At 32.0% G+C, this 25781-nt stretch overlaps 9 protein-coding genes and 4 non-coding genes across 15 annotated transcripts; 9 read left to right on the forward strand and 4 right to left on the reverse strand.

Moving 5' to 3' along the window:
- Positions 1–437: 437 nt before the first annotated feature.
- On the reverse strand, positions 438–1213 carry Bm2311 (linker histone H1 and H5 family protein; the record flags this gene model as incomplete). Its single annotated transcript, XM_001891965.2, has 2 exons — positions 438–442; positions 778–1213. The coding sequence occupies 2 exons, from the start codon at positions 1211–1213 to the stop codon at positions 438–440; spliced, it is 441 nt and encodes a 146-aa protein (XP_001892000.2).
- Positions 565–610, forward strand: Bm15577. Its single transcript, XR_006227962.1, has one exon. It is a non-coding gene; the product is annotated as an Unclassified non-coding RNA Bm15577 (non-coding RNA).
- Positions 1214–2082: 869 nt separating the features above from the next.
- On the forward strand, positions 2083–2632 carry Bma-his-73 (histone H3, putative; the record flags this gene model as incomplete). The annotated part of the gene is made up of 2 exons (XM_001891966.2): positions 2083–2108; positions 2200–2632. The coding sequence occupies 2 exons, from the start codon at positions 2083–2085 to the stop codon at positions 2630–2632; spliced, it is 459 nt and encodes a 152-aa protein (XP_001892001.2).
- A 710-nt stretch (positions 2633–3342) lies between these two features.
- On the reverse strand, positions 3343–3600 carry Bm14716 (Uncharacterized protein; the record flags this gene model as incomplete). Its single annotated transcript, XM_001891967.2, has 1 exon — positions 3343–3600. One exon carries the CDS (start codon positions 3598–3600, stop codon positions 3343–3345), a length of 258 nt encoding a protein of 85 aa, XP_001892002.2.
- A 436-nt stretch (positions 3601–4036) lies between these two features.
- On the forward strand, positions 4037–4081 carry Bm15578. The gene has a single exon (XR_006227963.1). It is a non-coding gene; the product is annotated as an Unclassified non-coding RNA Bm15578 (non-coding RNA).
- Positions 4082–4102: 21 nt separating this feature from the next.
- Bm7650 (histone H2A, putative) lies at positions 4103–4483 on the reverse strand (the record flags this gene model as incomplete). Its single annotated transcript, XM_001891968.2, has 1 exon — positions 4103–4483. The coding sequence occupies one exon, from the start codon at positions 4481–4483 to the stop codon at positions 4103–4105; it is 381 nt and encodes a 126-aa protein (XP_001892003.1).
- A 296-nt stretch (positions 4484–4779) lies between these two features.
- On the forward strand, positions 4780–5452 carry Bm3206 (histone H2B 2, putative; the record flags this gene model as incomplete). The annotated part of the gene is made up of 2 exons (XM_001891969.2): positions 4780–5144; positions 5380–5452. 2 exons carry the CDS (start codon positions 4780–4782, stop codon positions 5450–5452), a joined length of 438 nt encoding a protein of 145 aa, XP_001892004.2.
- Positions 5187–5229, forward strand: Bm15766. The gene has a single exon (XR_006228032.1). It is a non-coding gene; the product is annotated as an Unclassified non-coding RNA Bm15766 (non-coding RNA).
- A 1664-nt stretch (positions 5453–7116) lies between the features above and the next one.
- Bm4112 (histone H4, putative) lies at positions 7117–7570 on the forward strand (the record flags this gene model as incomplete). 2 transcript variants are annotated; one of them, XM_043077589.1, is made up of 2 exons in its annotated part: positions 7117–7414; positions 7452–7570. In XM_043077589.1, the coding sequence occupies 2 exons, from the start codon at positions 7117–7119 to the stop codon at positions 7568–7570; spliced, it is 417 nt and encodes a 138-aa protein (XP_042933523.1). The 2 variants fall into 2 exon arrangements, with proteins under 2 accessions (XP_042933523.1, XP_001892005.1); XM_001891970.2 differs by lacking the exon at positions 7452–7570 and having other exon boundaries at positions 7117–7428.
- On the forward strand, positions 7480–7524 carry Bm15698. Its single transcript, XR_006228025.1, has one exon. It is a non-coding gene; the product is annotated as an Unclassified non-coding RNA Bm15698 (non-coding RNA).
- Positions 7571–8114: 544 nt separating the features above from the next.
- Bma-mog-3 (1300013D05Rik protein, putative) lies at positions 8115–10144 on the reverse strand (the record flags this gene model as incomplete). Its single annotated transcript, XM_001891971.2, has 8 exons — positions 8115–8229; positions 8394–8563; positions 8642–8812; positions 8890–8955; positions 9247–9318; positions 9428–9616; positions 9776–9943; positions 10049–10144. 8 exons carry the CDS (start codon positions 10142–10144, stop codon positions 8115–8117), a joined length of 1047 nt encoding a protein of 348 aa, XP_001892006.2.
- A 4483-nt stretch (positions 10145–14627) lies between these two features.
- Bma-icp-1 (Uncharacterized protein) lies at positions 14628–18907 on the forward strand (the record flags this gene model as incomplete). Of its 2 annotated transcripts, XM_043077590.1 has the most annotated exons (13): positions 14628–14716; positions 15141–15269; positions 15667–15804; positions 16075–16129; positions 16207–16320; positions 16397–16446; positions 16530–16707; positions 16916–17022; positions 17234–17401; positions 17547–17652; positions 17726–18204; positions 18335–18462; positions 18651–18907. In XM_043077590.1, 13 exons carry the CDS (start codon positions 14628–14630, stop codon positions 18905–18907), a joined length of 1998 nt encoding a protein of 665 aa, XP_042933524.1. The 2 variants fall into 2 exon arrangements, with proteins under 2 accessions (XP_042933524.1, XP_042933525.1); XM_043077591.1 differs by lacking the exons at positions 14628–14716; positions 15141–15269; positions 16397–16446; ... (5 more) ...; positions 18335–18462; positions 18651–18907 and having other exon boundaries at positions 15641–15804; positions 16207–16377.
- A 2344-nt stretch (positions 18908–21251) lies between these two features.
- Positions 21252–24838, forward strand: Bm2083 (Uncharacterized protein; the record flags this gene model as incomplete). Its single annotated transcript, XM_043077592.1, has 10 exons — positions 21252–21410; positions 21576–21701; positions 21816–21926; positions 22063–22272; positions 22656–22827; positions 23054–23265; positions 23411–23632; positions 23950–24045; positions 24330–24470; positions 24671–24838. 10 exons carry the CDS (start codon positions 21252–21254, stop codon positions 24836–24838), a joined length of 1617 nt encoding a protein of 538 aa, XP_042933526.1.
- Positions 24839–25781: the final 943 nt, after the last annotated feature.

The raw sequence follows: 25781 nt of genomic DNA on the forward strand, positions 1-25781 counted from the left end.
ACATGCATATTTGGCATTCTTGGAAGTCATAAAAAACGTTAAGCTACGTGGTCAAGTCTTACAAGCAGTGTGGGCATCAAATGTGATTGTATAAACTGCATTAACTAGAATAACACTTGAAAATTACAATGAATATATGCAACCTTTATGTTAATGTGATTTAATTAGGGCATTTTCTTTGTAAATTGGTTTGTGGTAATTAGTTACTGTGCTTACAGTTTGGATGACAGCACACTTTTGATATTGGATTCTTTTGTACTATTTGGATGGAATAACTTCTAAATTACGTAAGTACAAGTACTCTACAAGAATGATCACTATTTAGCCAGATATTTTGATAGTTCTCTTATTAATCATCATAGGAACAACATACATCGACCACATCATGGCTATCAGTGATACCAAACCATAATCGACGCTTGTTGCGAATGACATAATTAATCTGGAAAAAATTAATTTCAGTGCATAACAATTTCCCAACTTACTGATTAGATAAAAAAAGAAATTGTTTTCAAGAACAGAAGTATGATCCTCCTGAACTCAAGAAAATAAAAAGATCGAAAGAGATAGCATGACTCATGAAATTTGTGGCCCTTAAGAGGGCCGTTGGGTTATGACCAACGTCACGGACGTAACATGTCTATGACGCTGTTTTCTTCGGCTTCGAAACCTTCGATTTCTTCGGCTTATTACTTGTCTTTGGCTTCCGTTTTGGCGATTTCGCAGTTGCAACTTTTTTCACACGTGGCTTCTTTGGAGCAGCAGAAGTAACCTTACTTTTCTTTTCTTTCTTCGATGTTATCTCCTTCTGCTTATGTGGTCCTCTCTTAGTCTTAGTTTCAGTTGTAGTACCAAGTCTGAATGAACCATTCACACCAGCACCTTTTGCAAGCGTCAACTTTCCAGATGCAATACCTTTCTTGATTGCTAATCGAAGTTGAGAATGTACACGTTTGCCATTATCACCCAACTGATAATGACCAGAGATATACTTGAAGATTGCCACTCGACTTGAACCTTTACGATCTTTCAGGGCAACAATTGCTTCCTTTATCATTTGAGAGTAGCTAGGATGGTTCTTCATTACTTTTGCGCCTTGTCGCTTCGAACGTGCCTTAGATGTGCCTTGAACTGCCGATCGTTTCTTCGGGGATTTGCCAGTTGGACCGCTTATTCGCGGAGGCGAAGGTAACTCTACAGCCGCTGCTTCCATATCGTCGATGGTTAAACCACACCCTATGTAGCAAACAATAACACAACTAACGATCGATCCCACTTATATATCACTCCACCTTCCCGCCAAAATTTCAGAAATTGGCGGGAAGCTGCAAATTAAATCTCGTGGTCTCAACTGGAATATTTCTGTAGAATTGATTTACAGAGGGAGGAAAAGTATATCTCATGTATGTAAGGATGAATGTTACTCGCATAATACTCGTGTACTGCACGTGCACGTATTACTTTTATTTTACACGTGTTGCTCTCGTATTATACGTATTACTCGTATACATAACATGTATTTTGGATGGTGTAAAGCTTTTCTTCTCTTCATTGCATTAAAATCTAGGATAATAGTAAGCATACATTATAATTGCTAAGCTTATAATCTTTTTCTAACATTTGATTAATTTTGCTTTTATAATTAAAAAATATACATAAAACTAAAATGAAATGATAAAATAATCCATTAACTAAAAAAATTTGCATCGATCATTTTAAATTATATAACATTAGTAGAATGAAATTTTGCTCCTTTTTTAGTAATTTTTCAAAAAATTAATCAATTCTTTTAGCGCTTTTTAAAAAGTAAAAAGGAAATTTTCTTATCAAATTGCAATTATTTCAGTCATTTTTTAAAATATTTTTTTTTACATTTAATTTATCATTGAAAGAAGAAAAAATTCCTCAAATTTTTCGTAGCACATATTTCTCCAATGTTTAATTTGAATTAATTTAAAAATAAAAAACGAAATAATAAGAATTATTATTAATTAAATTAGACGATCCCTCAATTACAGTTTATAATCGTAACAGATAGTCCCTTAATTCTAAGAATTTTCCAGAAAGGCTAAAAAAAAAATAATGGCGCGAAGGGGCGTGTCTTATATGTCTGATAGAGAATTTTTGGCGGCAAAATGGAAAGCTATAAAATGCGATGTCTGCTAGATGTACCTATCATTGTAATACTTTGACTTGCAGTGAGCGCTTGGTGTCCAACTCGATGGCTCGTACAAAGCAAACGGCTCGCAAATCGACAGGTGGTAAAGCACCACGGAAACAATTAGCAACAAAAGCGGCAAGAAAATCAGCTCCGGCAACCGGTGGTGTGAAAAAGCCGCATCGTTATCGTCCTGGTACTGTTGCACTGCGTGAGATTCGACGTTATCAGAAGTCTACCGAACTACTTATCCGCAAACTGCCGTTCCAGCGATTGGTGCGTGAGATTGCGCAAGATTTCAAGACAGATCTTCGTTTCCAGTCTTCAGCTGTACTTGCATTGCAAGAAGCTAGCGAAGCCTACTTAGTAGGCCTTTTCGAAGATACGAATCTGTGTGCCATTCACGCGAAACGCGTCACAATTATGCCGAAGGACATCCAACTAGCTAGGCGCATCCGTGGCGAACGAGCTTAAACGTATTCGTTTTGCCTTGTGGAACAGTTTAGAAAAACCGTCTCACAAACCCAACGGCCCTCTTTAGGGCCACAATTCGATGAGTCATGCTACCTGAAGAGTCTGAGTTAATAAATATTGCTTGAAGTATTTTATGTGTTTTACATATTTTCTATTTCATGCGGTGCGTAATTGGCAGGAATTGTGGATTGGTATCGATTAGGCGATATGCTGCTAATGTCGGTGTGGTGATGGATATGTGCAGTTGGACTGAGTCGGTGTGTACTTGGAGTGATATGTTTGTGATCTGCTGTTACTTGTTAAAATTTAGAGATAAGTTATGTCAGCCATGAGCTATGTATCTGTGACGGTCCCAAGATAACTTGGAGCCCTCGACCATTTTTTCCTGAATTTGCTTTTTGATTCTCAACTCATGCTGTGACAAAATTTTCGATGAATTGTTCAATAATTGTCAAATAAAGACTACAGTTAAGAATAATGGTTGTGTGCGCAAGAGTAATTGTTTTCGGGGAATTGTTAAGGGTTAGGAATAAGGATTTCCTGGTCACCAGTGATTAATTCAAATCTCATACTGAAATTACTCTCATACTACGTACCGTTGAATATGTTTAGTTTACTGTAAATCCCGGGAATATTGCTTGTCCACGCATTGAATGGTGTTGTGTGCATATCTAGTGTGATTTGTACCAATCAATTGTCATCAATAAACTTTATTGGCAAATATCTCTGTTCAACACCACAAAGCAAATGAAAACAATACATCTCAGATTCATAACTGGAAATTTAGAAACACTATCAGAAAAAATATAAAGACTTCCTAGGGGGAAAAATAAATGTTCTTTTTCCGAGCCGAGCTTCTTAAGTCGTCTATCGTTCTCATACGGAAGCCGCCATGCCGTACTAAACATTCTTGAAGAGAATCTCTCGCCGAACCATTGAGGCGAAAAATACAACACTACACAAATCATTATGGAAGATACCCCAGAACACCTAAAGGTTACATCTGAAGCAATCAAAACACAACAGTCGCACTTCAGGCTTCCATCAACGTAACTCGTATTAATGGGTATTAAGGGTCACGCACGAGGTGATTACGAGGAAATTGCAGTTTAAAGAAATGGGTTCACTCATCGAATCAATGGACATTCATTCGTAAAATGCTACGCATTATTATCACCAATCCAAGTGTTTGTTTTGACGAATTTCCTACGCTATTCAATAACTTTTAAAAACAACTTTTAAGTGCTTCATTATTTCGCTAAATCCTCTCATTAAATAGTTGCTTCTCATAACAACACCCAGACTTGATTGTAGAAGCGGACGTGACCCAGTACCAAAGTAACATAACCAGTGAAACCAAGTCACTCGCCAGACTACTCAACATCACAAACTAGACCTACATGGGTACAGCATGATCCATAGATTTGTGGCCCTAAAGAGGGCCGTTGGGTTTTGTAGCGCAAATGAGCCTTACGCCTTCTCTGCAGTCTTCTTCGGGAGAAGCACAGCCTGGATGTTGGGTAGCACGCCACCCTGAGAAATGGTCACGCCGGCCAACAATTTGTTCAATTCTTCGTCGTTACGAACTGCCAACTGTAAGTGTCGCGGGTTAATCCGGGTCTTCTTATTGTCGCGCGCAGCATTGCCTGCCAATTCCAACACTTCCGCAGCGAGATATTCGAGCACCGCAGCCAAGTATACCGGAGCACCAGCACCAACACGCTCCGCATAATTGCCCTTCCTCAATTTTCGGTGAATACGACCAACGGGAAACTGAAGACCAGCACGTGACGATCTCGACTTAACCTTGCCAGACGACTTTGCTTTGCCACCTTTACCTCTACCAGACATCGTACCTCAGATTGTCGTAGTTTGCCTCTAGCGCCACGATAAAAATTTAGAATAGTAAGCCCTTATCATCCGACCTTATTTATACCCTTCAGCGAGCGAAACTAACAATTAAGCCACGCCCAATTATCTGCTCATTTGGCGGGAAGAGTGGGCGTGGCCTAATATGTTGGCGCTCGGATTGATGGATATAAATAGCGAATGAGACGAGGAGCATATCACATTAGTCAGTCCAGTGGTGTTGGAGTGTTCGGTTGTTGTCGTCTTAGTTAGTAGCGAGGACCTATTGTTAGTCAGTAATGCCACCGAAGCCGTCAGCTAAAGGAGCAAAGAAAGCAGCGAAGTCTCATAAGCCGCGTAGTGGCGATAAGAAACGACGGAGTCGACGAAAGGAGTCTTACTCAGCATACATCTATCGGGTCCTGAAGCAGGTACATCCTGATACGGGCATCTCATCGAAGGCTATGTCGATTATGAACTCATTCGTAAACGACGTCTTCGAACGTATTGCTGCGGAAGCTAGTCGCTTGGCTCATTATAATAAGCGTTCAACGATCTCATCCCGTGAAATTCAGACAGCTGTTCGACTTATTCTCCCAGGTGAATTGGCTAAGCATGCTGTTTCGGAAGGTACAAAGGCAGTTACGAAGTACACTAGCTCGAAGTGAGTGGCGTACGTGTACTGTCTTGGCTCAACCACTAGAACCCAACGGCCCTCTTTAGGGCCACAATTTAATGAGTCGTGCTAACCCTTGGAGATTTCTCATGTTGTGCAATGCTTTCCGTATTTGTTGTTTGTGGTGAATGTATGAATTGTAAATAAAATTCAACTTTTTGTTTTGTTATTCGTTTGATCAAATGAATAAAAGAAAATAAGGTTTGGGATTGAGTTCGATTAGGCTGTTGGCGAGTATAGTTGTCCTGACACGAATACTGGGACATATGGGGGGGAGAGCTGGGGGACCCGTCTGAACTGGAATGTGTCCTGGTATGTACGAAAAATAGCTACGATCTCCTTGCGGCGATACGTTGTGTGAGATGGAATCAGAAGTGCGGCATTGCATGTGTTGGCTTTTTACACTTCCTCTTCCTTCAACCGAATAATTGAGCATGTATTTCCACACTCGGAAATAATTGGCAAACAGATGTTTACATCGTGGCCGCAATGCCAGTCTTTGGTCGATGGCAGGTGTTTACTTCAAAATGTCTGCTGCGGGGTCATGTGATAGGTCGAAGTTATGTAACTAGGTCATTATTGCCAAGAGACAACAAATCTTAACAGCCAAAGTAAATGGATGGGAATTATACATACACTACAAACACAGTGTGTAACAGATTTTTAAAATTTGAGGGAATAAAAATGTGAACATTTAAATTAGTCGCTGCTGATGAAAATAATTTCATTGCAAACTCTATACATTTCATTGATTTCATCAATGAATTTAGTTTGTTTCGTCGTCTAATTGAAGAAGATTAACAGCTAAAATTAATGGGATGATATTAGAAATTATAAGCAAACAAGAAAGAAGAAATTAGGAATATTTAGAACTAAGAAAGAAAAACCAAATAATCTACAAAAGATTTTAAAGAGTTGTTAGTAAGCTAAATTCATCATTGATTCAATTTGCTTAATTTCTTAATTTTGAGAACTTACTGCATTGTAATGTTAAAGAAAAAAAAAAAAATTGATAAATCCACTGTAAACTATTCGTCCATTTTACAACTAATAGATGAAATTTAAATGTAACAGTCATAGAAGAATACAATTATTTGGTATACTATGATAAATTATACTTTGATAACTGATAGAAATGATATGATAAGTTAAACGAAAATATCACATTCATCTAATTAAATGATAATTTATTTCTTCAATGACAAATGATATGATATGATATAATATTCTGTATTCTCATATTTTCATAAATATCACTGATAATTACTACCACTGCTAAATTAAATTAAAAAATTACATGGCTCTTAAAGAAATCTTAAAATTTATCACTTAATTTGATTATTAACAATTTTAATTAAATTTACTTCCATATGTAAACAAATCAATGAACTAACGAAATCAATCAATAAAATAAATGACAAATTGATTTGGTATTTAAATTTTCATTTCAGTCATTCAGTTTTTTTCATGGAAATTACTCACTTTTAACCTATAGCAGACAAAAAAAGAATCAAGTAATGCCATTTTTTTTTTTTTTAATTCATTAAGTTTGTTATTTCATATTAATAAAGTTTAATGATTAACTCGAGAGTTAACTCGAGAGTTTCTTTCATATGTTCGTGAAATGATCTCAAAATTTTTTCCTCGTTTTGTTATATATTTACTTTACAATATTGCATGCTATGCTATGCATATATGTCTGTATTTAAATCCCAGGATATCTGGTATATCTCGGTAATATTTCCCAGCAGAAATGTTAACTTTTCCCGCCAAAAATGACAGGGGCGTGGCTCTTAGGTTCAAGTCCTAGTGTGGGTGTGGCTTTATCGGTGTCCCGGTGAGGTCGCGGGAGCAATAGCTATAAATAGGCGATTGAGCTGGGTCTATTCACTTTGGTAGTCAGTTCAGTTGTGTGCGACAGTTACCAGTGTTTTCGTTGTGATCGCTGTTACTTGTGAAGATGTCAGGACGTGGTAAAGGCGGTAAAGGACTTGGAAAAGGTGGAGCGAAGCGTCATCGTAAAGTGCTGCGTGACAATATTCAAGGAATAACAAAGCCAGCTATTCGACGTTTGGCACGACGTGGTGGTGTGAAACGTATTTCGGGATTGATTTATGAAGAGACACGTGGCGTATTGAAAGTGTTTTTGGAGAATGTCATACGTGACGCTGTAACATATTGTGAGCACGCGAAACGAAAGACAGTTACAGCAATGGATGTTGTCTATGCGTTGAAACGCCAAGGACGTACATTGTATGGTTTTGGTGGTTAAGACGACCTTACGAGACCCATCAGCGTGTAATTATCTGTATGCGCACAAAACCCAACGGCCCTCTTTAGGGCCACAAATCTATGAGTCATGCTTACTCAGAACTGATCTTTGCGTGTTAGATTGTATATTTAATGTTAAGTGATACTCATTTGGCAACGATTTATTCCTCATATTTTGTTTTGTATTTACTGGTCTATGTTAGATAATAAAAGATGATTTTTTATATTGTGGAAACATGAAATCTATGAAGATTTAGTACCTATAATAGCTGCTCAGAAAGGGTACAGATGTCCAGGGGATGTCATGTGGGGTGTTGGATTGTTTGTGTTAGAGATTGAAATGCTTTTCTTTGAGCAACCTGGGTGCATGTTTGGAGATCGTGCCAAGGTCAGCAAGAGGACTGATGTGTATGAAGGAGGTGACAGAGAGTCATAGTCCAATATCATGCTTGTGTTATGTTGGTTCTCTGCACGTATATTCGATTTCTGCAGTGGCGACTAAATTCGCGCTGAAGTTCCACTCTTCACTTTTATTCTCACTCGATCTCGAGGGATGCCCATCCTTCCGTCTGGTTTTGCAAATTTAAGATAATTTAAAATTAACTTAGCAGTTTAATAATTACGCAGTACTTATACAAATGAAATAGTATCAAATACAAATACATATGCAGATTTATACGAACATTATCACCGTTTCACAAACTTTTGTTCGGTAAAACCACTTGTACGTTGTAGTTCTCTTCGATGACTTCTCAACTGTTGCTCTACGGTCATCGTTGATGCAGCACTATTCAACATTGGTCTAAAATGTTATCAGTGTCAAATTATCGATAATACAACTGCAGTCACAAGCACACATTATTATTACATACTATTACTACCAATGGGATTAACGTAAGAATTCGAGAAGTATTCGGCAAAAATTTCTCCACCACTTTAATCATAATTAAATGAAACACATATAACCTAATGAAGTTAGCTGTCTTTCCTTCATTTCTTCGATTCTCTTCTTCGTCTCGTAATGCATTTCTTTTGATATTTCTCGTACGAACTTCATCTCTCCAATTCGCATTTTGTAGCATTTCTTTTCGTTTCATTTCCATTTCTTCCTCCGTTAGTTGACGCCTTTCTGATTTCTGGAAAAAAAAATCAAAGTCAAATTGGAAAGTTAGGAATATGAATAAAAGATAAAAGGAAGTATTTTTATGATAAACCTTATAAATCTCAATTTGCTTTTTTGGAAGAGCTTTATAGGGATTGTCCATTTCTTCTTGCTTCCGTACTTCGTATTTTCCTATTTTCACCAAACCATATTTCTTCTTTTGTGATTTCCTATCAGCTTCATTACCTTCGTCCTCTCTGTTATCGCTTTCAGATGATGAGCTCTTAAATATTAAATATGGGAAGGAATAAATAATGATACTGGAAAAGAGAGGAAAAAATGATTTAAAAAAATACCTACATATTTAGGTCGTAGGTGTGCTGGAATATGACTATCCTTCTGCAAATGTTTCCTTTCTCGCTTTTTCTGAAAATCATCAGTGCCTTCTGCTAAACATCCAACAAGTGTTATATATTTGTAGTTTAGTCGTCAGTGTTTAAAAATGTGAAGAATGATGAAAATAATTTAAAACTTAGAAAACTTGAGACTCGGCTTTTTGCTTAATATTCGATTTCATAGTCAAAAAAAAAATATTTTGATAACAAGCAGCACATTAAATATTACGGATTAAAGAATATTTTGAAGAGGATTTCATGCCAAAAGAATTTCCAGAAAAAAAAAATGAACTGATTTCGTAGAATAAGAAAATCTTCCTACTTTTGTCGGTTCCGGGGATAATGAAGATACTGCTGTGTATTTTTCACTACCAATATGACGATGTCCATTTTTCTACAGATAATGTAATTTTTTTTTTTTTTATTTTGGTTAGAATTACAATAAACTTTGGAAAAACCGTGTAGAAAAAATTGACAACTTATAAAAATACAAAAAGCTTTACCTCAATGTGATCAACTTTATCACCACACTCCGTGCTATGCTTCAATTTTCTCTCCTTCTTTTCTAATTTTTTCAGCTTTTTCAAACGTTTCTTTTCTCTCTTTTCCATCACCTTTTTCATCAATTTCTGCATTTTTAGCTGAATTAAAGGGTTTTCCATCTTTTCCTGCCAAATCCTTTCCTCTCTCATCTGAAAAATAAATTATCATTTGTGGCAATTTACGACAATAATTCTTTTCACGTTGTGCAAATTCAAATTGAAATTTTATATAGAATCTGAGCTGAATTTCCAGACTGGATATCCTTGATGAAAAAGCATCATAATACAAAGAGCCATTTAAGATATAACCTTAATGGCCACCAATGGATCCTCGGTTCTCACAATGTCAACTTCCAAATTGGATATCCTCGATGTGGAAGCACCAGTTATACATCGCTGCGGCTTTTCTATTGCTTCAATTCCGCTTTCTTTCTCCTTGATGACAGCATCAGAATAGAGTTCGAAATTCTTGTCCACCTAAAGAAAGTTCAATTTTTTTTTTTTAGCAAATTTGTCTGACAATCATAAGAGTTGCAATAAACAAACTATCATAAGCAATTAAAACATCTTTTTAATACCTACCCTTTTGCCGAGCAAATAATCTTCCCGATTAACCAATGATTTCGTGCCTTCATAAATCCATGCAAGTTGTCCATCATCCTTCCCTTTTTCTGCCATCATTCAATCAAACAATCTCTTAAAATGTGAAAACAAAAAATTATTATCTCAACCAAATAAAAGCATTAAAATCCAATATTTCATAAATAATGACAATTACACTTTACACAAAAATCATATGCGATATCGATTAACTCGCAAATCATCGAATAGTTATTCTAATAAATCAATATTTTTCTTTGATCAACAAATTATCAATTATCACCAATTCAGCATGTTTGTATTATTTTCATAACTAATTCATCACTACCAGTCAATAATCAGAAAAAGCACAAGAAATTTGCGAAAAGTAAAATCATAAGAATCACTAATCTTCTCGTTCGGTCTTTTTTTCTCAGCTCAAGTAATAACTATAAATAACAGCAGTTCGCTATGAAAACTTCATCGTCTCTCACAACAGAAATAATCAAATAAACTAATTGTGGTAATATTAATTTTCAATATTTAACAGTAATAATAATAAACAAATAAATAAATAATATAAATAACAGACACTAAGTAATAATTAAACTTTAATAATGCAATTAATTTGATAAATGTGTTAGTAAATAAATATATTTTTTAAAATTGTTCGCATTACATTTAAATGCAAATAATAATGCTTTATTGATTATGGTAAAATGAAAGATTAATTGAAATGGGTGCAAAATGCAAATATAATAATTTAATAATATTAGAGATAAAATGAAAATGGTTACGACCAGTACTTTTAAAGATTAGCTACTTATCTCTTTATATATGAAATTTGCTTACTCTTCTGATTATTCAAGCTAAATATGTTCATTCCTTGTATTAAATTAATATTACAACCAAATTGTATCAAAATAATTTAAAAAATATTTCATTAAATCATATTACAGTCAAATTTTCAAAAAATATTTTACTAATTTATATTATAATCAAATTTTATTAATAATTCGAAGGATAACTATTAATGATAAGAATTTTATTAACTGAAAATTGCAGCGAGGAATGAAATTATACGTGGTGAAATGTGATAAATAGTTATTAATCTTATCATTGACTTATAATTATTGGCATTAACTCAATCAATCAATCAATCAATCAATCAAAATTGCTTACTTGACTTTGCTAATAAGTAATAATCAGTAAATTTTTTTATTATTTAATTGAAGAATTAATAGTTGTAAATATGAATGCTATTATTTTGGCTATTAAAGTTATTATTAAATGAAAAAGAAAATAACAAATTAAGTTAATCACTGAAAGATCACAGTGCTTTTTTGAAATATATTATTTTGTAATTTTTCATTCTAACAAGTGATTGATTAATTTTTATATTTGATATTAGCATAAATGATGCTATCACAACAAATTAAGTTTTACAATTTAGTAAAAATATGGTATTTGTGTAGTGGAAAAAGAAAACTGGATAAAATTGACTAGTTTTGTGGAAAAAATACCAAAATATAGGGTAATTATGAATAATAATATTAATATTAATAATGATAATGATAATGATAGTAATAGTAATAATAATAATAATAATATTAATAATAATATCAATGCTAATTTATATGTTCTATCACTAAAAGTGCTGAATGAAATATCATTATGATATATTTCAGTGGAAAAAATAAGCGAAAAACTCTTTTTGCAACTAACATAAGACAAATAGTTATTACATTTATATTTTTGATTACTTTGAAATGAAATTGAATAATTGTTGATAAAATGTATTTCTGAGGAAGAAATGAATAAGTACTGATATTCTATTATTTTTTCCATTTTTTAAAATTAACATTTTAAAAATTTGTATATATTTTTGTTAGTTTTTGTTTTACATTAAATTACTGACAATATTTCATAGTTATAGTTAGATAAGTGATAAGTATCACTGATAAGACAATGTGCTATTAAAAATTGCATTTGGATTGATATAGTTGTATTATTGGAAATAATGTTTTTGTAAAAGACTGGTGAATTGTACCTGAATGATTATTAAAATTTAACTCATGAAACTATTTTAACAAATATATTAAAACCTAATATTACTGTATAAATTTGTTCAATTTTTTTTCTTTGTAATAATTAACATCATAAAATATTGTAATATATTAATTTCTCATTTTTCATTTCATTTATTAAATTGATAATCGGACATACGTTTATACAACATACATTTATTTCAAATCATTTTTACAAATGTATTATGCATTTTAAAATTGATTTTATATCTTTAATTTTTATATTATGCACTCCATTAATGATAATCATCAATAATTTATCACTTTTCATTAGATAAGCTTTTAAATAAATGAATTGTAAATTAAAATGTAATGATAAAGTTTGTTAGCTTTTTATAGAACTTTTAAAGATAATGGAACTGAATTAATATTTATACATTAAAATGCTGAAATTATCCAATACTTTAAGAATGAATTTATGAAATTCTATAACAGAAAAATGAGTAATTTTCATATGTTAATATTTATAAATTATTGATTAGTTCTGTTATAAAAAAAAAAAAAGAAAAAGAAATATTGAAATAATTTGTTAAAATACATTTATTTTAGAATGTTTGTAATATTAAACGTGCCAAATAAACGTACTACAAGAAAAAAAAAAAAAAAAAAAACACAAATTTTTATTTGAAATAAACAAAAATCCAAGATTATTTATACCATTCAATTTTTTCAATGCAAAAAATTTTAGTTTGCCACTTTTTTTTCTTTTTTTTTGTAAAATTTCATGCAATCATAGAAATAGAATAAATGTGTCAAATAAATAATATTAATCATTGAAGTTTTCAAAATTTTATAATTCATAAATGCTACGATATTAATAGTTCAATAAAAATTCAATTATCCATTTGATCGGAATAAAATTAGCTACTTTTTTTTTTTTTTTAATTTATTTCACTTTACATTCATTTTTATCGATACAAATATCATAAATTGGTTAATCAAGCATAAGTTTAATTATGTTTTATAAAAAAAAAAATACATTTAATTTGTTTGTTCTTTCACTTATTTTCTTTCATTTTACTTTTAGTTATTCATTTGTATAACACATTTATTGATTTTTTTGATAAAAATTTAGCTTTGAAAAGAAGCATAATTGAATAAATGTATCGTAGAAACAAACAATTTAAGAATTTTTTTTTTTTTTTTTAAATTTTTCGTTGTTAAATGGAAATAAAAAACATAAAAATGATTGGTTACTGCTTATATCAACCAATTGCTAACATTAAAATTTATGAAATGATAAAAAATATGAACTATTCATTAAAATCATTCAAGTTTCTATCGATAATAGCTATTGTTAGTAACTCCCTCATTAAATTCAATTCCATTTAGCAATACTATTTCTCTAGCAATCATTATTCAATTATCTAATTTTCTTCCTAATCTGACACCGATCATTGACTTTATGTCATTTCTAAGCACCTTTATTCTTTTCGAGATATGATAAATGTAACTCTCCCATTTAACCGTTTTTATTTTTAGATGTTTGTTATTACTAATTCTTAATTTTGACAATACTTGTATATTATAAAATACCTCAGCACAAGATACTCAATCATCAGATGATTACAGCTACAGTAATAAAGCATAAAAATGATCAAACATATGTGACGTGAATACACGCATCCTTACGTGTAAGTTTGTGAATTCTCCAGTAATGTTGTTGTCCTCTTACATTTCGGTTCACGGATAAAAGGCGTTATAAACACCGATTAGGTGTGACTATTGAAATTGACGTAACATTCTGTCAAACGACCCTACATTGTTTCTGTCTTGCTAATACGTGAATTTGAATAATATAATATGATAATAATATGACAAATATGAAAAATAATGTAATATTCAAAGACATTCAATCCATCAAACTGTCAATATCACTGCAACATAAAAAAGATGCTTAAAATATATTTTCATATCCATTCAAACATAATTTCACGTTGCATTCTGCTGAATTAAAATTTAATTACTACCACTGCACTGCTATGGGATAATATAAGTAATATGAACTAACATTAAAACAACAGAAAATGAAATAAAATGATTATTCATTATTTTATAAAATAATAATTTTCCATTTTCATCCATTCATGGTTATCGTTATAGTACACAAATGATCAGTCACGTTTTCCCACGCAACTCATGCGTGAAACGCTGGAAACGTAAGACGTGTAGCACGCTGTACCCACTTCCACACACGCACACACACAAATTTTTTCGATTATGGCGAAGTGTTCCAGAACCAAGAATTTTAGGTTGAGACAGAGACGCATAAGAGATTTATGCTAAAAATTGGAGAATCAGACGAAAAAGATGCATAGATAGTAGAAGAATGCAAGTAAACAATTTTTATCCATTCGCGCCGAAGTTTGTATTTAAACGTGTTGGCAAAGTTTTGTTGGTAGGGTGGTAAGTTCTGTGATGAGACGTATGTAACGTGAATTACGTGTGCGTTCATACGTGTATGTTTGTAAGTTCTTCAGTAATGTTGTCTTTTTATGTTTAGATTCACGGAAAAAACGAATTATCAACATCAATTAACCATGATTATTGAGGGTGATGTAAATGGATTACTTTCAAATTCACGGTGAGTTTTTTGATCAATTTACAAAATTTTTATGATCCGGATTTAAATTTAAAAGTTTTTGAAGCTCTTTATCAAATGCTACGTTTGTCACAATATTTCGAATTTGTAGTTGTTGCATTAAATGGCTCCACCACTCATAATTATTTGAGTTATCAGTGATTCACCATTAAATTCCATGCCGGAAGTACTATATGAACCTTTCTTTAGTTCCGTCTTATGATACATTTTTATCGCTCTTACGATCTTCTAGGAATTATGGGAATTAAATCAGCGGTTATAAAGTCATTTTCTCTCTCATGTTTTCTCTCGGAAACTTTCTATTCAAACAATATTTATATTGGAATGAATATAAGCCTATTAAAATAGCTAGCGAGAGCTTGACATTCAATTTTTTCTGTAAAGGCTGATATCCATAAGTTTTTAGGGTTAATTTTTGCCATATCGACCAATTAATTGTGTGTAAATTCGATGAAAACATCCTGTCAAAAATCAATAATTTCTTTCTTTGGCTTGAGGAACAAAAGAATATTGGAAAAGAAATTATACGAAATGAGTGAGTTTGATTTCGAAACTAGTAGTTGTGAATTTGATGGAAATACATGTCAAATCAGACTTCAGTTCGTTTATTTTTAAGACATATCAAGATTGTTTTATTATCTTGTAGAAAACACCTTTGTGCGGTAGTAAATAAGTTGCTAAATTCCTTTAAGCATATACATGTCAAAACGTTACTCATTCTTTGATTCACTGTTCTCTTTTTTGTTGTATAAATTCTCAAACCAATACAATTTATCGTTGAAAATAACCTGTAAAATTGAGGAATTTTAATACGTTCCAGTAGCTTTACACCAGAACTAATTTTCCGTTCTTTCCATTTGTTTTCATATTGGGTTAGATAAATGGTTCATAGTTTTGCCCGATACGATGTTTACTCAAGCTCAAAGTTTCAGGACGGGTCGCACACGTTTACCCAAAACACCTAAACGAGGATACTGTTTTTCACAGGAAGCAGAAACTTTTCAAAAATGTAGGAAAAAGCTTTTGGATAGTGTTAAAAGAAAAGGAGCTGCTATTTTTGCAAACGATGGGTATGCTGCAAAGAATTACATAAATTAGTTGGACTGGTTTGACTTTCATGGAATCACTTTTTGTTGTAGGAAATGCCCCTATCGTAATCGTTATGAAAGATATTCTTAGCAGTTACCCGTATGACCGCTACCTGAATCGTGTGTGTCTTCGGTTGGTTATATAACAGTTTTACATAGGTTACTTTTGATGTGATCGGTTACGATGTGAAATAGTATGTGATAAATTCTGAAAGTGTTCTAAGAACGTTCTTATTATTCTTCTGTTTTCAGAAATACTGCCCTTTGTGCTGCACAAACTCCGAAATCTTCAAGAAACGCTACTGCGGTGCGCATTTTCAGTAATGTTGCTGAACTTTATAGTTTATTCATTTTCTCTATGTTTCGTAATTTCATCTTTTTCAGCGAGCTGTAAAACAGGAGACAATGTTAGCTGGCCAAATGAATGGTCGGAAAATACCAGTACCGCCTGTACCCGCTCCTAGACAATATGTCCCAAAACAACAGACACCCATTAAGGTTGCAGTCACATGCTTGGTTAAATATTATTATGCACTTAAGTTCTGCTTTTCCTAATGAGACATACGTTTTTCAGGTTAATAAGTATCCTTCAGTTACAACTTCTTCAAATAACACAGCAATGCGGTAAGGAGTTCGGTTTTCTGTTTGGATCACGATTTTGCTTTAGTGGGTATAGTTTTTATGAAAGGATGGTGAGTATTTTCCAGGACACCTCTTAGAAATGGAATGACTCCGAAAATCACCACACAGAAAACTCTGGTTAATTCGGAAGCCACTGCTCGAAAAATTACAGTTACTCCAAAAGCGACTGTTCAAAGAACTGCTGTCACCCCAAAAATGGCTGATAAGAACATTACAATTACCCCAAAAGCGATTATTCAGCAAGTCAGCTTCATTTTTATAGCATGTCAAATTAATCTGGTTTCAATTTTAGATGTATCTAGTTCGTGGTAACAAATTAAGGTGTAAATAAGATCACAGTAGATCAAAATCATCTCATTGTGTAGGCCTTTTAACCAGGAAGCAGCTGTGCTTAGAATGTCTTGAAAGATAATATATTCAAAGTTTTCCATTGCATAAGTTTTCTTTACAGCCAACATTCAAGAGATCTGAAGTAATACGTAAAATGGAGAAAAGAACAAATAATGTAATCAAAAACAAAGAGGAACTGATGAAAGAAAAGGCAGAACGTGCAAGGAGGTCGATTATTATTTGATTACATAGAGTTACCATATTGTCGATTCTAAATTTTAGCTAAATTTGTTTATTGACGTTTTTTAAGAAATTCTGTAATATTTCGTCCACAGTGGACTTAGCATTCGGTAAAGAAGTCATCACTAAGGAAATGAATTTGTGAAATGCTAAGAAGTTTTGAATCAAACTTGCTTTTGAAATGCTAATTGAAATTCAGAGATCGTGAGGAACGGGCGTTACGCGTGAAAATGAATAATAAAAAGAAAGAAGAGGAAGCGCTCGAGAAGCTTCGGATAATAAAAATGCGCGAACAACAAATCGAAGAACTGAGGCAAAAACAACGTGTGCCGCAAAGAGCTATCTCAAAATCACCCTGTCGTACTAGGTTCTGTTATAATGATTAATAATTATTTCAAAGTTTGAGTGTGTGGAGAGAAGCTTACGTGAGCAAGTGGAAAAATTTTCTTCCTAAACCAGGAAAAATGTCGCATGGAAATTGAATAGTAATAAATTAGAAACAAGTATTATAGAGCCTATTACAATCGCATACAAAAACCACTCGTTCGTGCGAAATCTTCACAAGATATTTCTGTATCAAAGAGCGCATCACAAAGAAAGATGACAAACGATACACAGGTTTGTCTTATATTATCAAAATAGTTTTATTTTAAGAGGAATTTTGCTGAAATTTCCAACTGTTGTTTTTCAGGAAAACCTGCAGTTGCAAGGAAAACGGAACTATGTCGATAGCATCAAACAGGATATCGATATCCAGAATAAAAGACAAAAAATGGAATCGGTAGAATGCAGTGAAACAGATAACACTGATAGACATTCCATCAGGACCGACATGCTAGAAAAAGTGCTGAGTGAGGAACCAGTTGATGTTCATATTCATACTGAATGTCCTGAAAGTGACGAAAAAAGAATTTCTGAAGATAAAGGAAATTCACAAAACACTATATATGTGAATAGTGATTCAAACGAAACTACTGCAGTAATCGAACAAGAAATATTGGGATCTTTGCGAAACTGTGATGTTAGTCCTGATATTGTGTTGCATTCACCTATAGTTGAAAGTTCGGAGATCAATGAAAAGGAAAATGTGGATGAAGTTTCACAGGTCATGGAAGTTGACATCCTCACTGCCGAGACAAGTAGTATAAATAATCAGACTTTTGATAAAAGGTTATTTTTGCTTGGTATTGAGCTCCTAGATACTTAAAAGATGTTTAGTTCTGAAAGCATCTTGGTACATATTTTCAATACACAAAATTTTGTGAATTTCTAAAGAGTTGTTATTCTTATTGCATTTTAGCTTAAATGTGTCAGAAAACGAAACATTGGATGATATTGGTAATAACTATGATGTAGAGAGCATTTCGTCAAATGATGAAACAGATGATGAAGAGAATCCACGAAAACCGATTCCTCTTTGGGCGCAAGGTCAGTGTTAATTTCTATTTCCGAAATGTGGCATTGCCACCTGCAAATCGAAAGAAATGTTGAGCCATATGAAAGAAGTTTTCCTATATGTCTGCATTTATTAGTTAATTCAAATAGTTGTAGAATAGAAGAAATGACAATAACGAGAAAATATGATATTAGCAAATAAGTGCTGCTTTTAATTTCAGGAGAACGACTGCAAAATGCGTTACAGAAACAAGTTGTGCAACCGTCCATTGATGCTGATGCATATTTTGGACCAGTACGAACACCTATGCTGAACAAAATTTTTGCAAGGAATCGCACACGTTATAATAAACGAACATCTTCAGCCCTGTGGACATCACCAATGAGTAACCCAAAGAAGGGGACGAGTAAATTTTTTGAGCTGCAGAGCGTCAAGTACGGCAATAAGTCACGATATCACGATGAACTGTTGAAGTAACTTTAACCTCACAATAGTGTGAGTTTGTTTTAACAACTTTTTGAATTTTTTCGGCAAATGTAGTCATTATTGTTTGCATTTGTTATCTATTTTGAGCTCTTTTACTTGTAAAAAAGAGCCTCTTTGATTTTTGCTATTTTATTGTATCATCCGTCGTATGTTTGTGTATGAAAGAATTTCTTTTAAATTTACAATAAAATTGTGCAACATACGCTCTAAGAGACACTACTTCTACGCCATAGGTATTTTGAAATGATTCCTTCTTCCTTCTACAGACAAATTATACAAGTATTGTTGTGTAAAGCACCGAACATAGCGATGATAACATTCCTGGAGAATGTTAACTAACCAGATGATATGACAAGCCTTTCATTTTGCTTTTTGCTTCCAGAAATTGCTTTTGTAAGCAGTTTTCTTCCTGAAAAAAGAAAAACAAAAATTTCCCTATCTGATAATGGCACAGTAATTTTTGCTATTTTATTGTATCATTGTCGTATGTTACATAACCAGAAGACCTTAATAAAGATGTAACACTATCTTTTATTCAATTGAATTTGATGATAATGGCCTTCCCACTGAGAATTTGATAGAACAAACCTGTAAAACCCATGTAAGAGAAGTTAGGAGGGAAAATTCTTATAAAAATGTGCCATGAAGTTATTGAAAAGTGAAGTTCGAGAAACTATAGACCAAACTGGCATTAGTTACAACTGGAGTTTAGCATACCACACGATCAGCAAAGAAACCGTGATGTTTTCTCAAATGTTGTTTATTGATCTGTATAATAACGGATATGCATATTGAAATAAATAGCTTATTCTTTGGAATCCAATTGACAATTGTACAAGCAGAAATAGGAGACAAAGTCTATGAGTCATCTATAAACATAATTTTTTCCACTGAAAAGAATAAGCAAATCGATATTACAAGTATGTGACCTAAATTATTTTTGGCATGTTTTGCAGTTTTTTATCATCCAGAAGATGTATTATTACGCTCGTCTAATCGGAAGAACAATAATAGAAGCAAAAGTTCCCAAAAATAGTTGATGATAGGATTAAAATAGATAATGGCACTGGATGCTATACATTCGGTGATAAGCTCAAAAGCATAATTTGCCAATGGAAATTATCATCGATCAAGATAGCAAGATCAATTTAGGTTCAACGTACGATAATGATAGATTCAGTGTGAAGGCATCGAGATGAAAGAGAAAAATAGTGGGATGACAAAACATGGTATCATCTTGGCATACCATAAAGGTGTCATTTACAATACGTTGTGACAATTCATCTTCATTAAGATCTTTTGGTTATCGCTGACTGATAGCGGAAATATTCCTTTAGCTGAAATTTTTCTTTTTTTTTTATTTTTAATTTAACTGAAACTATTATAGGAATATGTGCGCCAATAGTGCATTTTGTGAAAGGAAAAGAATTCAAAAGGAGGTAAACAACTACTGATAAGTTATAAAATTCTTTTGATTAAATACAATGCTACAGTGATATCAGACAAAATTTTTTTGATTAAATAATACCTACAATGCTACAGTGATGTCAGACATAGTAGCATAAAACTACCAAATAATAGAACATATATCTTAAGTTTACACGGCTCTGGAAGAGCAACAAGTTTTTTAAATAACAAAAACATAAAGCTGCAAACAAACAAAGCAATTTTATAAGTTTCAAGAACTTATGATCCTTGGATAAACAACAAAAATTCAAAAGATGTAAAGATATAGGGTCCAAGTATATTACTATATTTTGTTTCCCTATTATTCAGATTCTTAAGTTTGCGGTGAGAATAAAATCATCATTTGCTATCATTGTGATGTCCAATGCACGACCTCATACACCAGTCAACCCCGCTTCCTCCCTGTCCATTCATCGGGAACTTCTCTCTTACCTTGGTTGGTGTTTTATTTTCAATCTGGTCCATCTGTTCTGCTTATTGTTGGGTCATATCTTGCTCATATTCCATTCGATCGCTTATCTTCTAATCATATCACAGTTGCTGATATCACATTTACTTAGACAATGATCAAAGTAATTGTATTGATATCACGATTAGTCATCTAGTAATCTTGAAAGCTATAGGAAAATTATAACTATTTCAACACCAATTACAATTATTTTCGATAACAGTTAGGATAGTTCTTAATGATTTTTTATGATTGCTATAATAATATTCATGAATTTCTTCACTTCATTTTGAGAGAAAGAAGAAAAAACTCCTTAATTAAGTAATAATTTTGCTTTTAATAGTCAATGGTTTTAATTTAAATAATGATATGAAGTTAATCATTTAGATTTCCTCCTAAAATGGTTTATCCTACGATATGATGACTACCCATTTATCAGTATCAAAAGATCAGATAGAAGATTCTGAATTATTGGATTATTTGAAAAAATTCAGAAATCAGTGGTTCCAGTATTGTTGTGCAGCAGTTTTTACTATAAAGTTTCTGCTGGTACCATGCTATCATAGCACCGATTTCGAGGTAAATAATTCGAAAATGAAATAAAAAATTCTGTATAGTAATCTTTCTTCAGTAAAACTTATTTTTCAAAAAAAATAAGTTGAGAAAAGATTGGAAATTGGAATTGAAAAAACTCGAAAAGAAATTAAATTGAAAATTAAACCTAAGCTTTTTTTTTAAATATAGGTTCATCGTAACTGGATGGCCATTACACATACGCTTCCCATTTGTTCATGGTATTATGAAAGCAGATCGCAGTGGACGCTTGATTATCCTCCATTTTTTGCTTTTTTTGAATATTTTTTAAGTCAGGTTAATAAAATTATCATTTGTGATTTAATTGAGAGATACTTCATACCTTTCAGTATGACTTAAAATAGTTCCAGTTGTTTTAGATTTATTTGAGTGTAAATGAACAATGTTTAGATCGCAGCAAAAATCATTCCTTCTGCATTGGTGCTGCAAAAAGAGGCATATTTTTCTACTGAATTATTGTACTTTCAAAGATTTTCAGTGATTGCAACGGACGTTTTTTATGTAAGTTTTGTAAGTTTTATGTAAGTTTCATTGCGTATGTGTAGTATAAGTTTAAATATTCCATTTAATTACGCATCTCAATGTGGTATTCATAGCAATTTTGTCCTAATTTTGTTTTTATTCTGCGAAATTTCAGGTCTTATCATGTATTTTTGTAACGAAAAGTTTCCGTAAATTTTACAAAAATCATAACGGCGTGGAAAAGAATTCATTTGCTGCTGACATTTTTCTCATAGCTAATGTTTCATTGGTGATGATCGACAACATGCATTTTCAATATAATGGTATTCTAACATCACTTTTGTTACTTTCTCTGGGTTGGATTATGAGAAAGTCTTTCCTATGTGTAAGTGCTGTTTGTTATTTGATCATTTTAAATATTCCACTTCATTACATATCTCAAAAAATGAAATAATAGTTTATAAGGACCGTGATAAATTAACTATTACTTGATAATCTCATATTAGCTCAATTTTCTTTATTTTTACTAATTTCTCTGCTGAGTTTCTCCCCTTCGTCCTAGGTGAGAAAAATTTTCAACTCCGTCAAATATAATATAGCATTTAGAAATGTCAATTAATACTCTATCACTGATTCACGATGGCCTTATGCCTCAAAAATGATAGTAACTTTGTTTTAAGGATCTGTATTGATGGATACAGAATATTAATGAAAATTAGGTATTCGTGAAACTTTTATGTGTCGTAATGTTTTGTAATTCATTTTCAGGGTGCATTGACTTATTGCATTCTATTAAATATGAAACATATTTATCTGTATTATGCACCTGCATATGCGATGTACTATTTTGTGAATTATTTGTTTATTTCCAGAAAGACTTTCATAGCTAATGCTGTAAAATTAACTGCTGTTCTTATTCTTCCATTTGCATTATCTTTTGGTAAGGTAAATGTTTCATATTTTTCCAATATTGTTTTTAAGCTTCAGATCATGTAGTTTAATGATTTTGAAATAGCGGAGATTAAGTAAGTATTCAATGAATTGTAGCTTGATTCTTCAGACTTTCATGGCGCTTTTGCGGACATTATCTTTTATGGCTTATTTCTCTGACTATATTACAAACTTTGTTTTGTTATAAACTTAAGCAATGCAAATCTTTATTACAGGTCCATTTATTTACTTATGTGGTCCTGGTGTTCTGCAGCAGTTATGGAGACAGTTGTTTCCGTTTAAGCGTGGTCTTACGCACGCTTACTGGGCTCCGAATTTATGGGCACTTTATAATTTTGCTGACTGGTATATCTATCAAATGTTGAAATTGATCAAACGATTGCCAGCAAATGTTCATTCTCCTGCTTATATTTCGGGTCTTGTACAAGTACCTTTTCATTTGTTCGATGTACAGTCCTCTATTTTCTTTTTTATAGCCTGTAGTAATAGCTGATGAGCATTTTAAGCACTCTTCCCAAACTTTGCTCTTTAAATTTTTAATTTTAATTAAAAATTGGACTAAGTTATTTGAGGAATTCGACCATTCTATTTTGCCTTCTGTATCACCGTTCGGAACATTGCTAGTGACATCAACGTTACTACTACCGCTTGTACCACTTATCGGTACTCGACACTCGAAGAATTTTCCTCTTTTACTCACATTATCTTCATTTGCTTTCTTTCTTGCTGGTTATCATGTGCACGAAAAAGCAGTTATACTCATCACCGTTCCGTATACTATTTTAGCTTCTTCAGTATGTTGCATTTAATAGTGTTTTCTATAGAAACTTATATTTACTATTGTTGTAACTAATTTAGTTGAAAAAGCAACTTTAGTGAGGTATTTTTACCATATTTCGACTGCTTGTTATTTTATTATAATTCACTATTTTTTTTTTATCACTTCAAATATGCTTGAGTATTCTATGTAGCATTTTTCTTTTTTTTTGAAAGAAAATTCATGCTTTACATTTGAAGCATTAGCCTTTCGAATCAGGCTTACCAGTGTACATTTGTTTAGTTTAATTACTTGTTAGGTTATTATGAAATTTTGAAAATTTTAATATTTCAGGATCATCGATTTTTATCGTCTTTTGTTGTGCTTTCAGTTGTGGCTAATGTTTCACTTTTTCCTCTTTTTTTTACTCCTTTTGAGAATATTTTGAAGGTATGTTCCTTCGTATCGTTGAAAAACGCTTTCATTCAATATCGCTATATAATTTTGTAGTATTCTAAAATCTATATCAAAGTATAGGGAAGGTTTTTATAGTTTTAATAGTTAGTGGGACAATATGCATATATGGGACAATATGGGACAATATGCATTTTTTAAATATCCTTTAAATATTTAAAATCGTCCACAATTCGATGATATTACAACTCTATTGGTATTTTTACATTAGGAATTAAATTGTTCATTTTTATGTGTTTTTCAATCCTTATTTATTTTAGGTTTCTATTACACTTTGCTATCTGCTTTTATCAGTAACCATTATGCAGATTGTGTGTCCAGAAAGATCACTTTGTTTTCTGCAAAAACTTTATTTGTTTGGACTTCTACTCGTTCAAATTTATTATTTAGTCCTACATAGGGTTGGTAATTTTTATTATGCCATCCTTACTATTGAAATAATTAATATTACTGATTTTATTGAACTAAAAGGACGAAATTTTTCTTACGATTTCTTGTATTTTCAGTCATCTTTCATTGTTTGATTCTAGTCTTCCAAACGGTAAGTAGAATCCTAACTTTTTTAATTCGTAAGTTCTTGAATATGGTTTTTATATTTTAGATCATATTCGACACTAATTTCGAATTCATTCCTTTGATGCTTACCTCACTAGCAACAGCTTTGGGAATTTGTTGGGTTTACTTTGAACTGTTATGGATTATTCTTTCTGAGAGTCCAAAATATACGAAAGCTACATGTATCTGCGAAAGAAAGCTTAAAAGAAAATAATTTTTCCACGTTAAGTATTAAATTTATCATATGAATTACGCACTTAACTTCTTCTTGAATTTTTACAAAAGTTGCTGTTATCTTTAATCATTCAATGTTTAAATATTCGCCATTTTTTTTTTCTGGTTTGTTGCTAAGAATGTATGTATATGATTATAGGCATTCTTATCATCAAACCGACAACTTATTACCTGATGCAGTCACGATAACATTACAAAGTATTGCATGACTTTAATTTACAATGGTGGTTAATTGAATAACAAAAATAAATTACGGAATTTTTACCATTATTGCTGCTATCTATCTGTTTTTCGATTATTTGCAATAAAAGTTAGGGACAACTCATTTCGATTTTTTTTTTTTTTTTTTTTTTTTTTTTTTGTTTTTTTTGCGAATAAAATTTGGATATCGTCAATAATTTTTTTTTTTTTTAAATTTGCTTTATACAATATAGATATTTCAAACAGTTGTAAACATGAATAGTTTTATCTTCAATTAATATATGAATGTATTGATCGGAGAAGAATAAATGCGTAGCCCTATCAGTAATGTTGAAAATTGTATTTATGATACGAGCAAACTACCTTTTATATGCCATGAACAGTACCTGTCACAGGATAGTGTTGATGGTTTACAATAACTAATGTGTTTGTATAGCAAAGTACTGATAATTATGTTTGTAGAGAACTGATAGCAACTTCAAATTGATATATTTGGATAATAACAACAACAATAAAATGTAAAATTAGTGATATACATATGATGATAGTAATGAATATTAAAAAAATAAAAAAAATTTTGTTAAAAATATGATAAATAAACCAAAAAAAAATATATAAAATTTTTGTTTGAAAACATAAAAAAATATAAATGAACTGAAATAATTGTAATATTGTCCAAAATTAAATTTAATCAATAATCTTTGCTATTCCCATTCAAATTT

This window comes from Brugia malayi (assembly GCF_000002995.4).
Source record: "Brugia malayi strain FR3 genome assembly, contig: Bm_v4_Chr1_scaffold_001, whole genome shotgun sequence".
Classification (NCBI taxonomy): domain Eukaryota; kingdom Metazoa; phylum Nematoda; class Chromadorea; order Rhabditida; family Onchocercidae; genus Brugia; species Brugia malayi.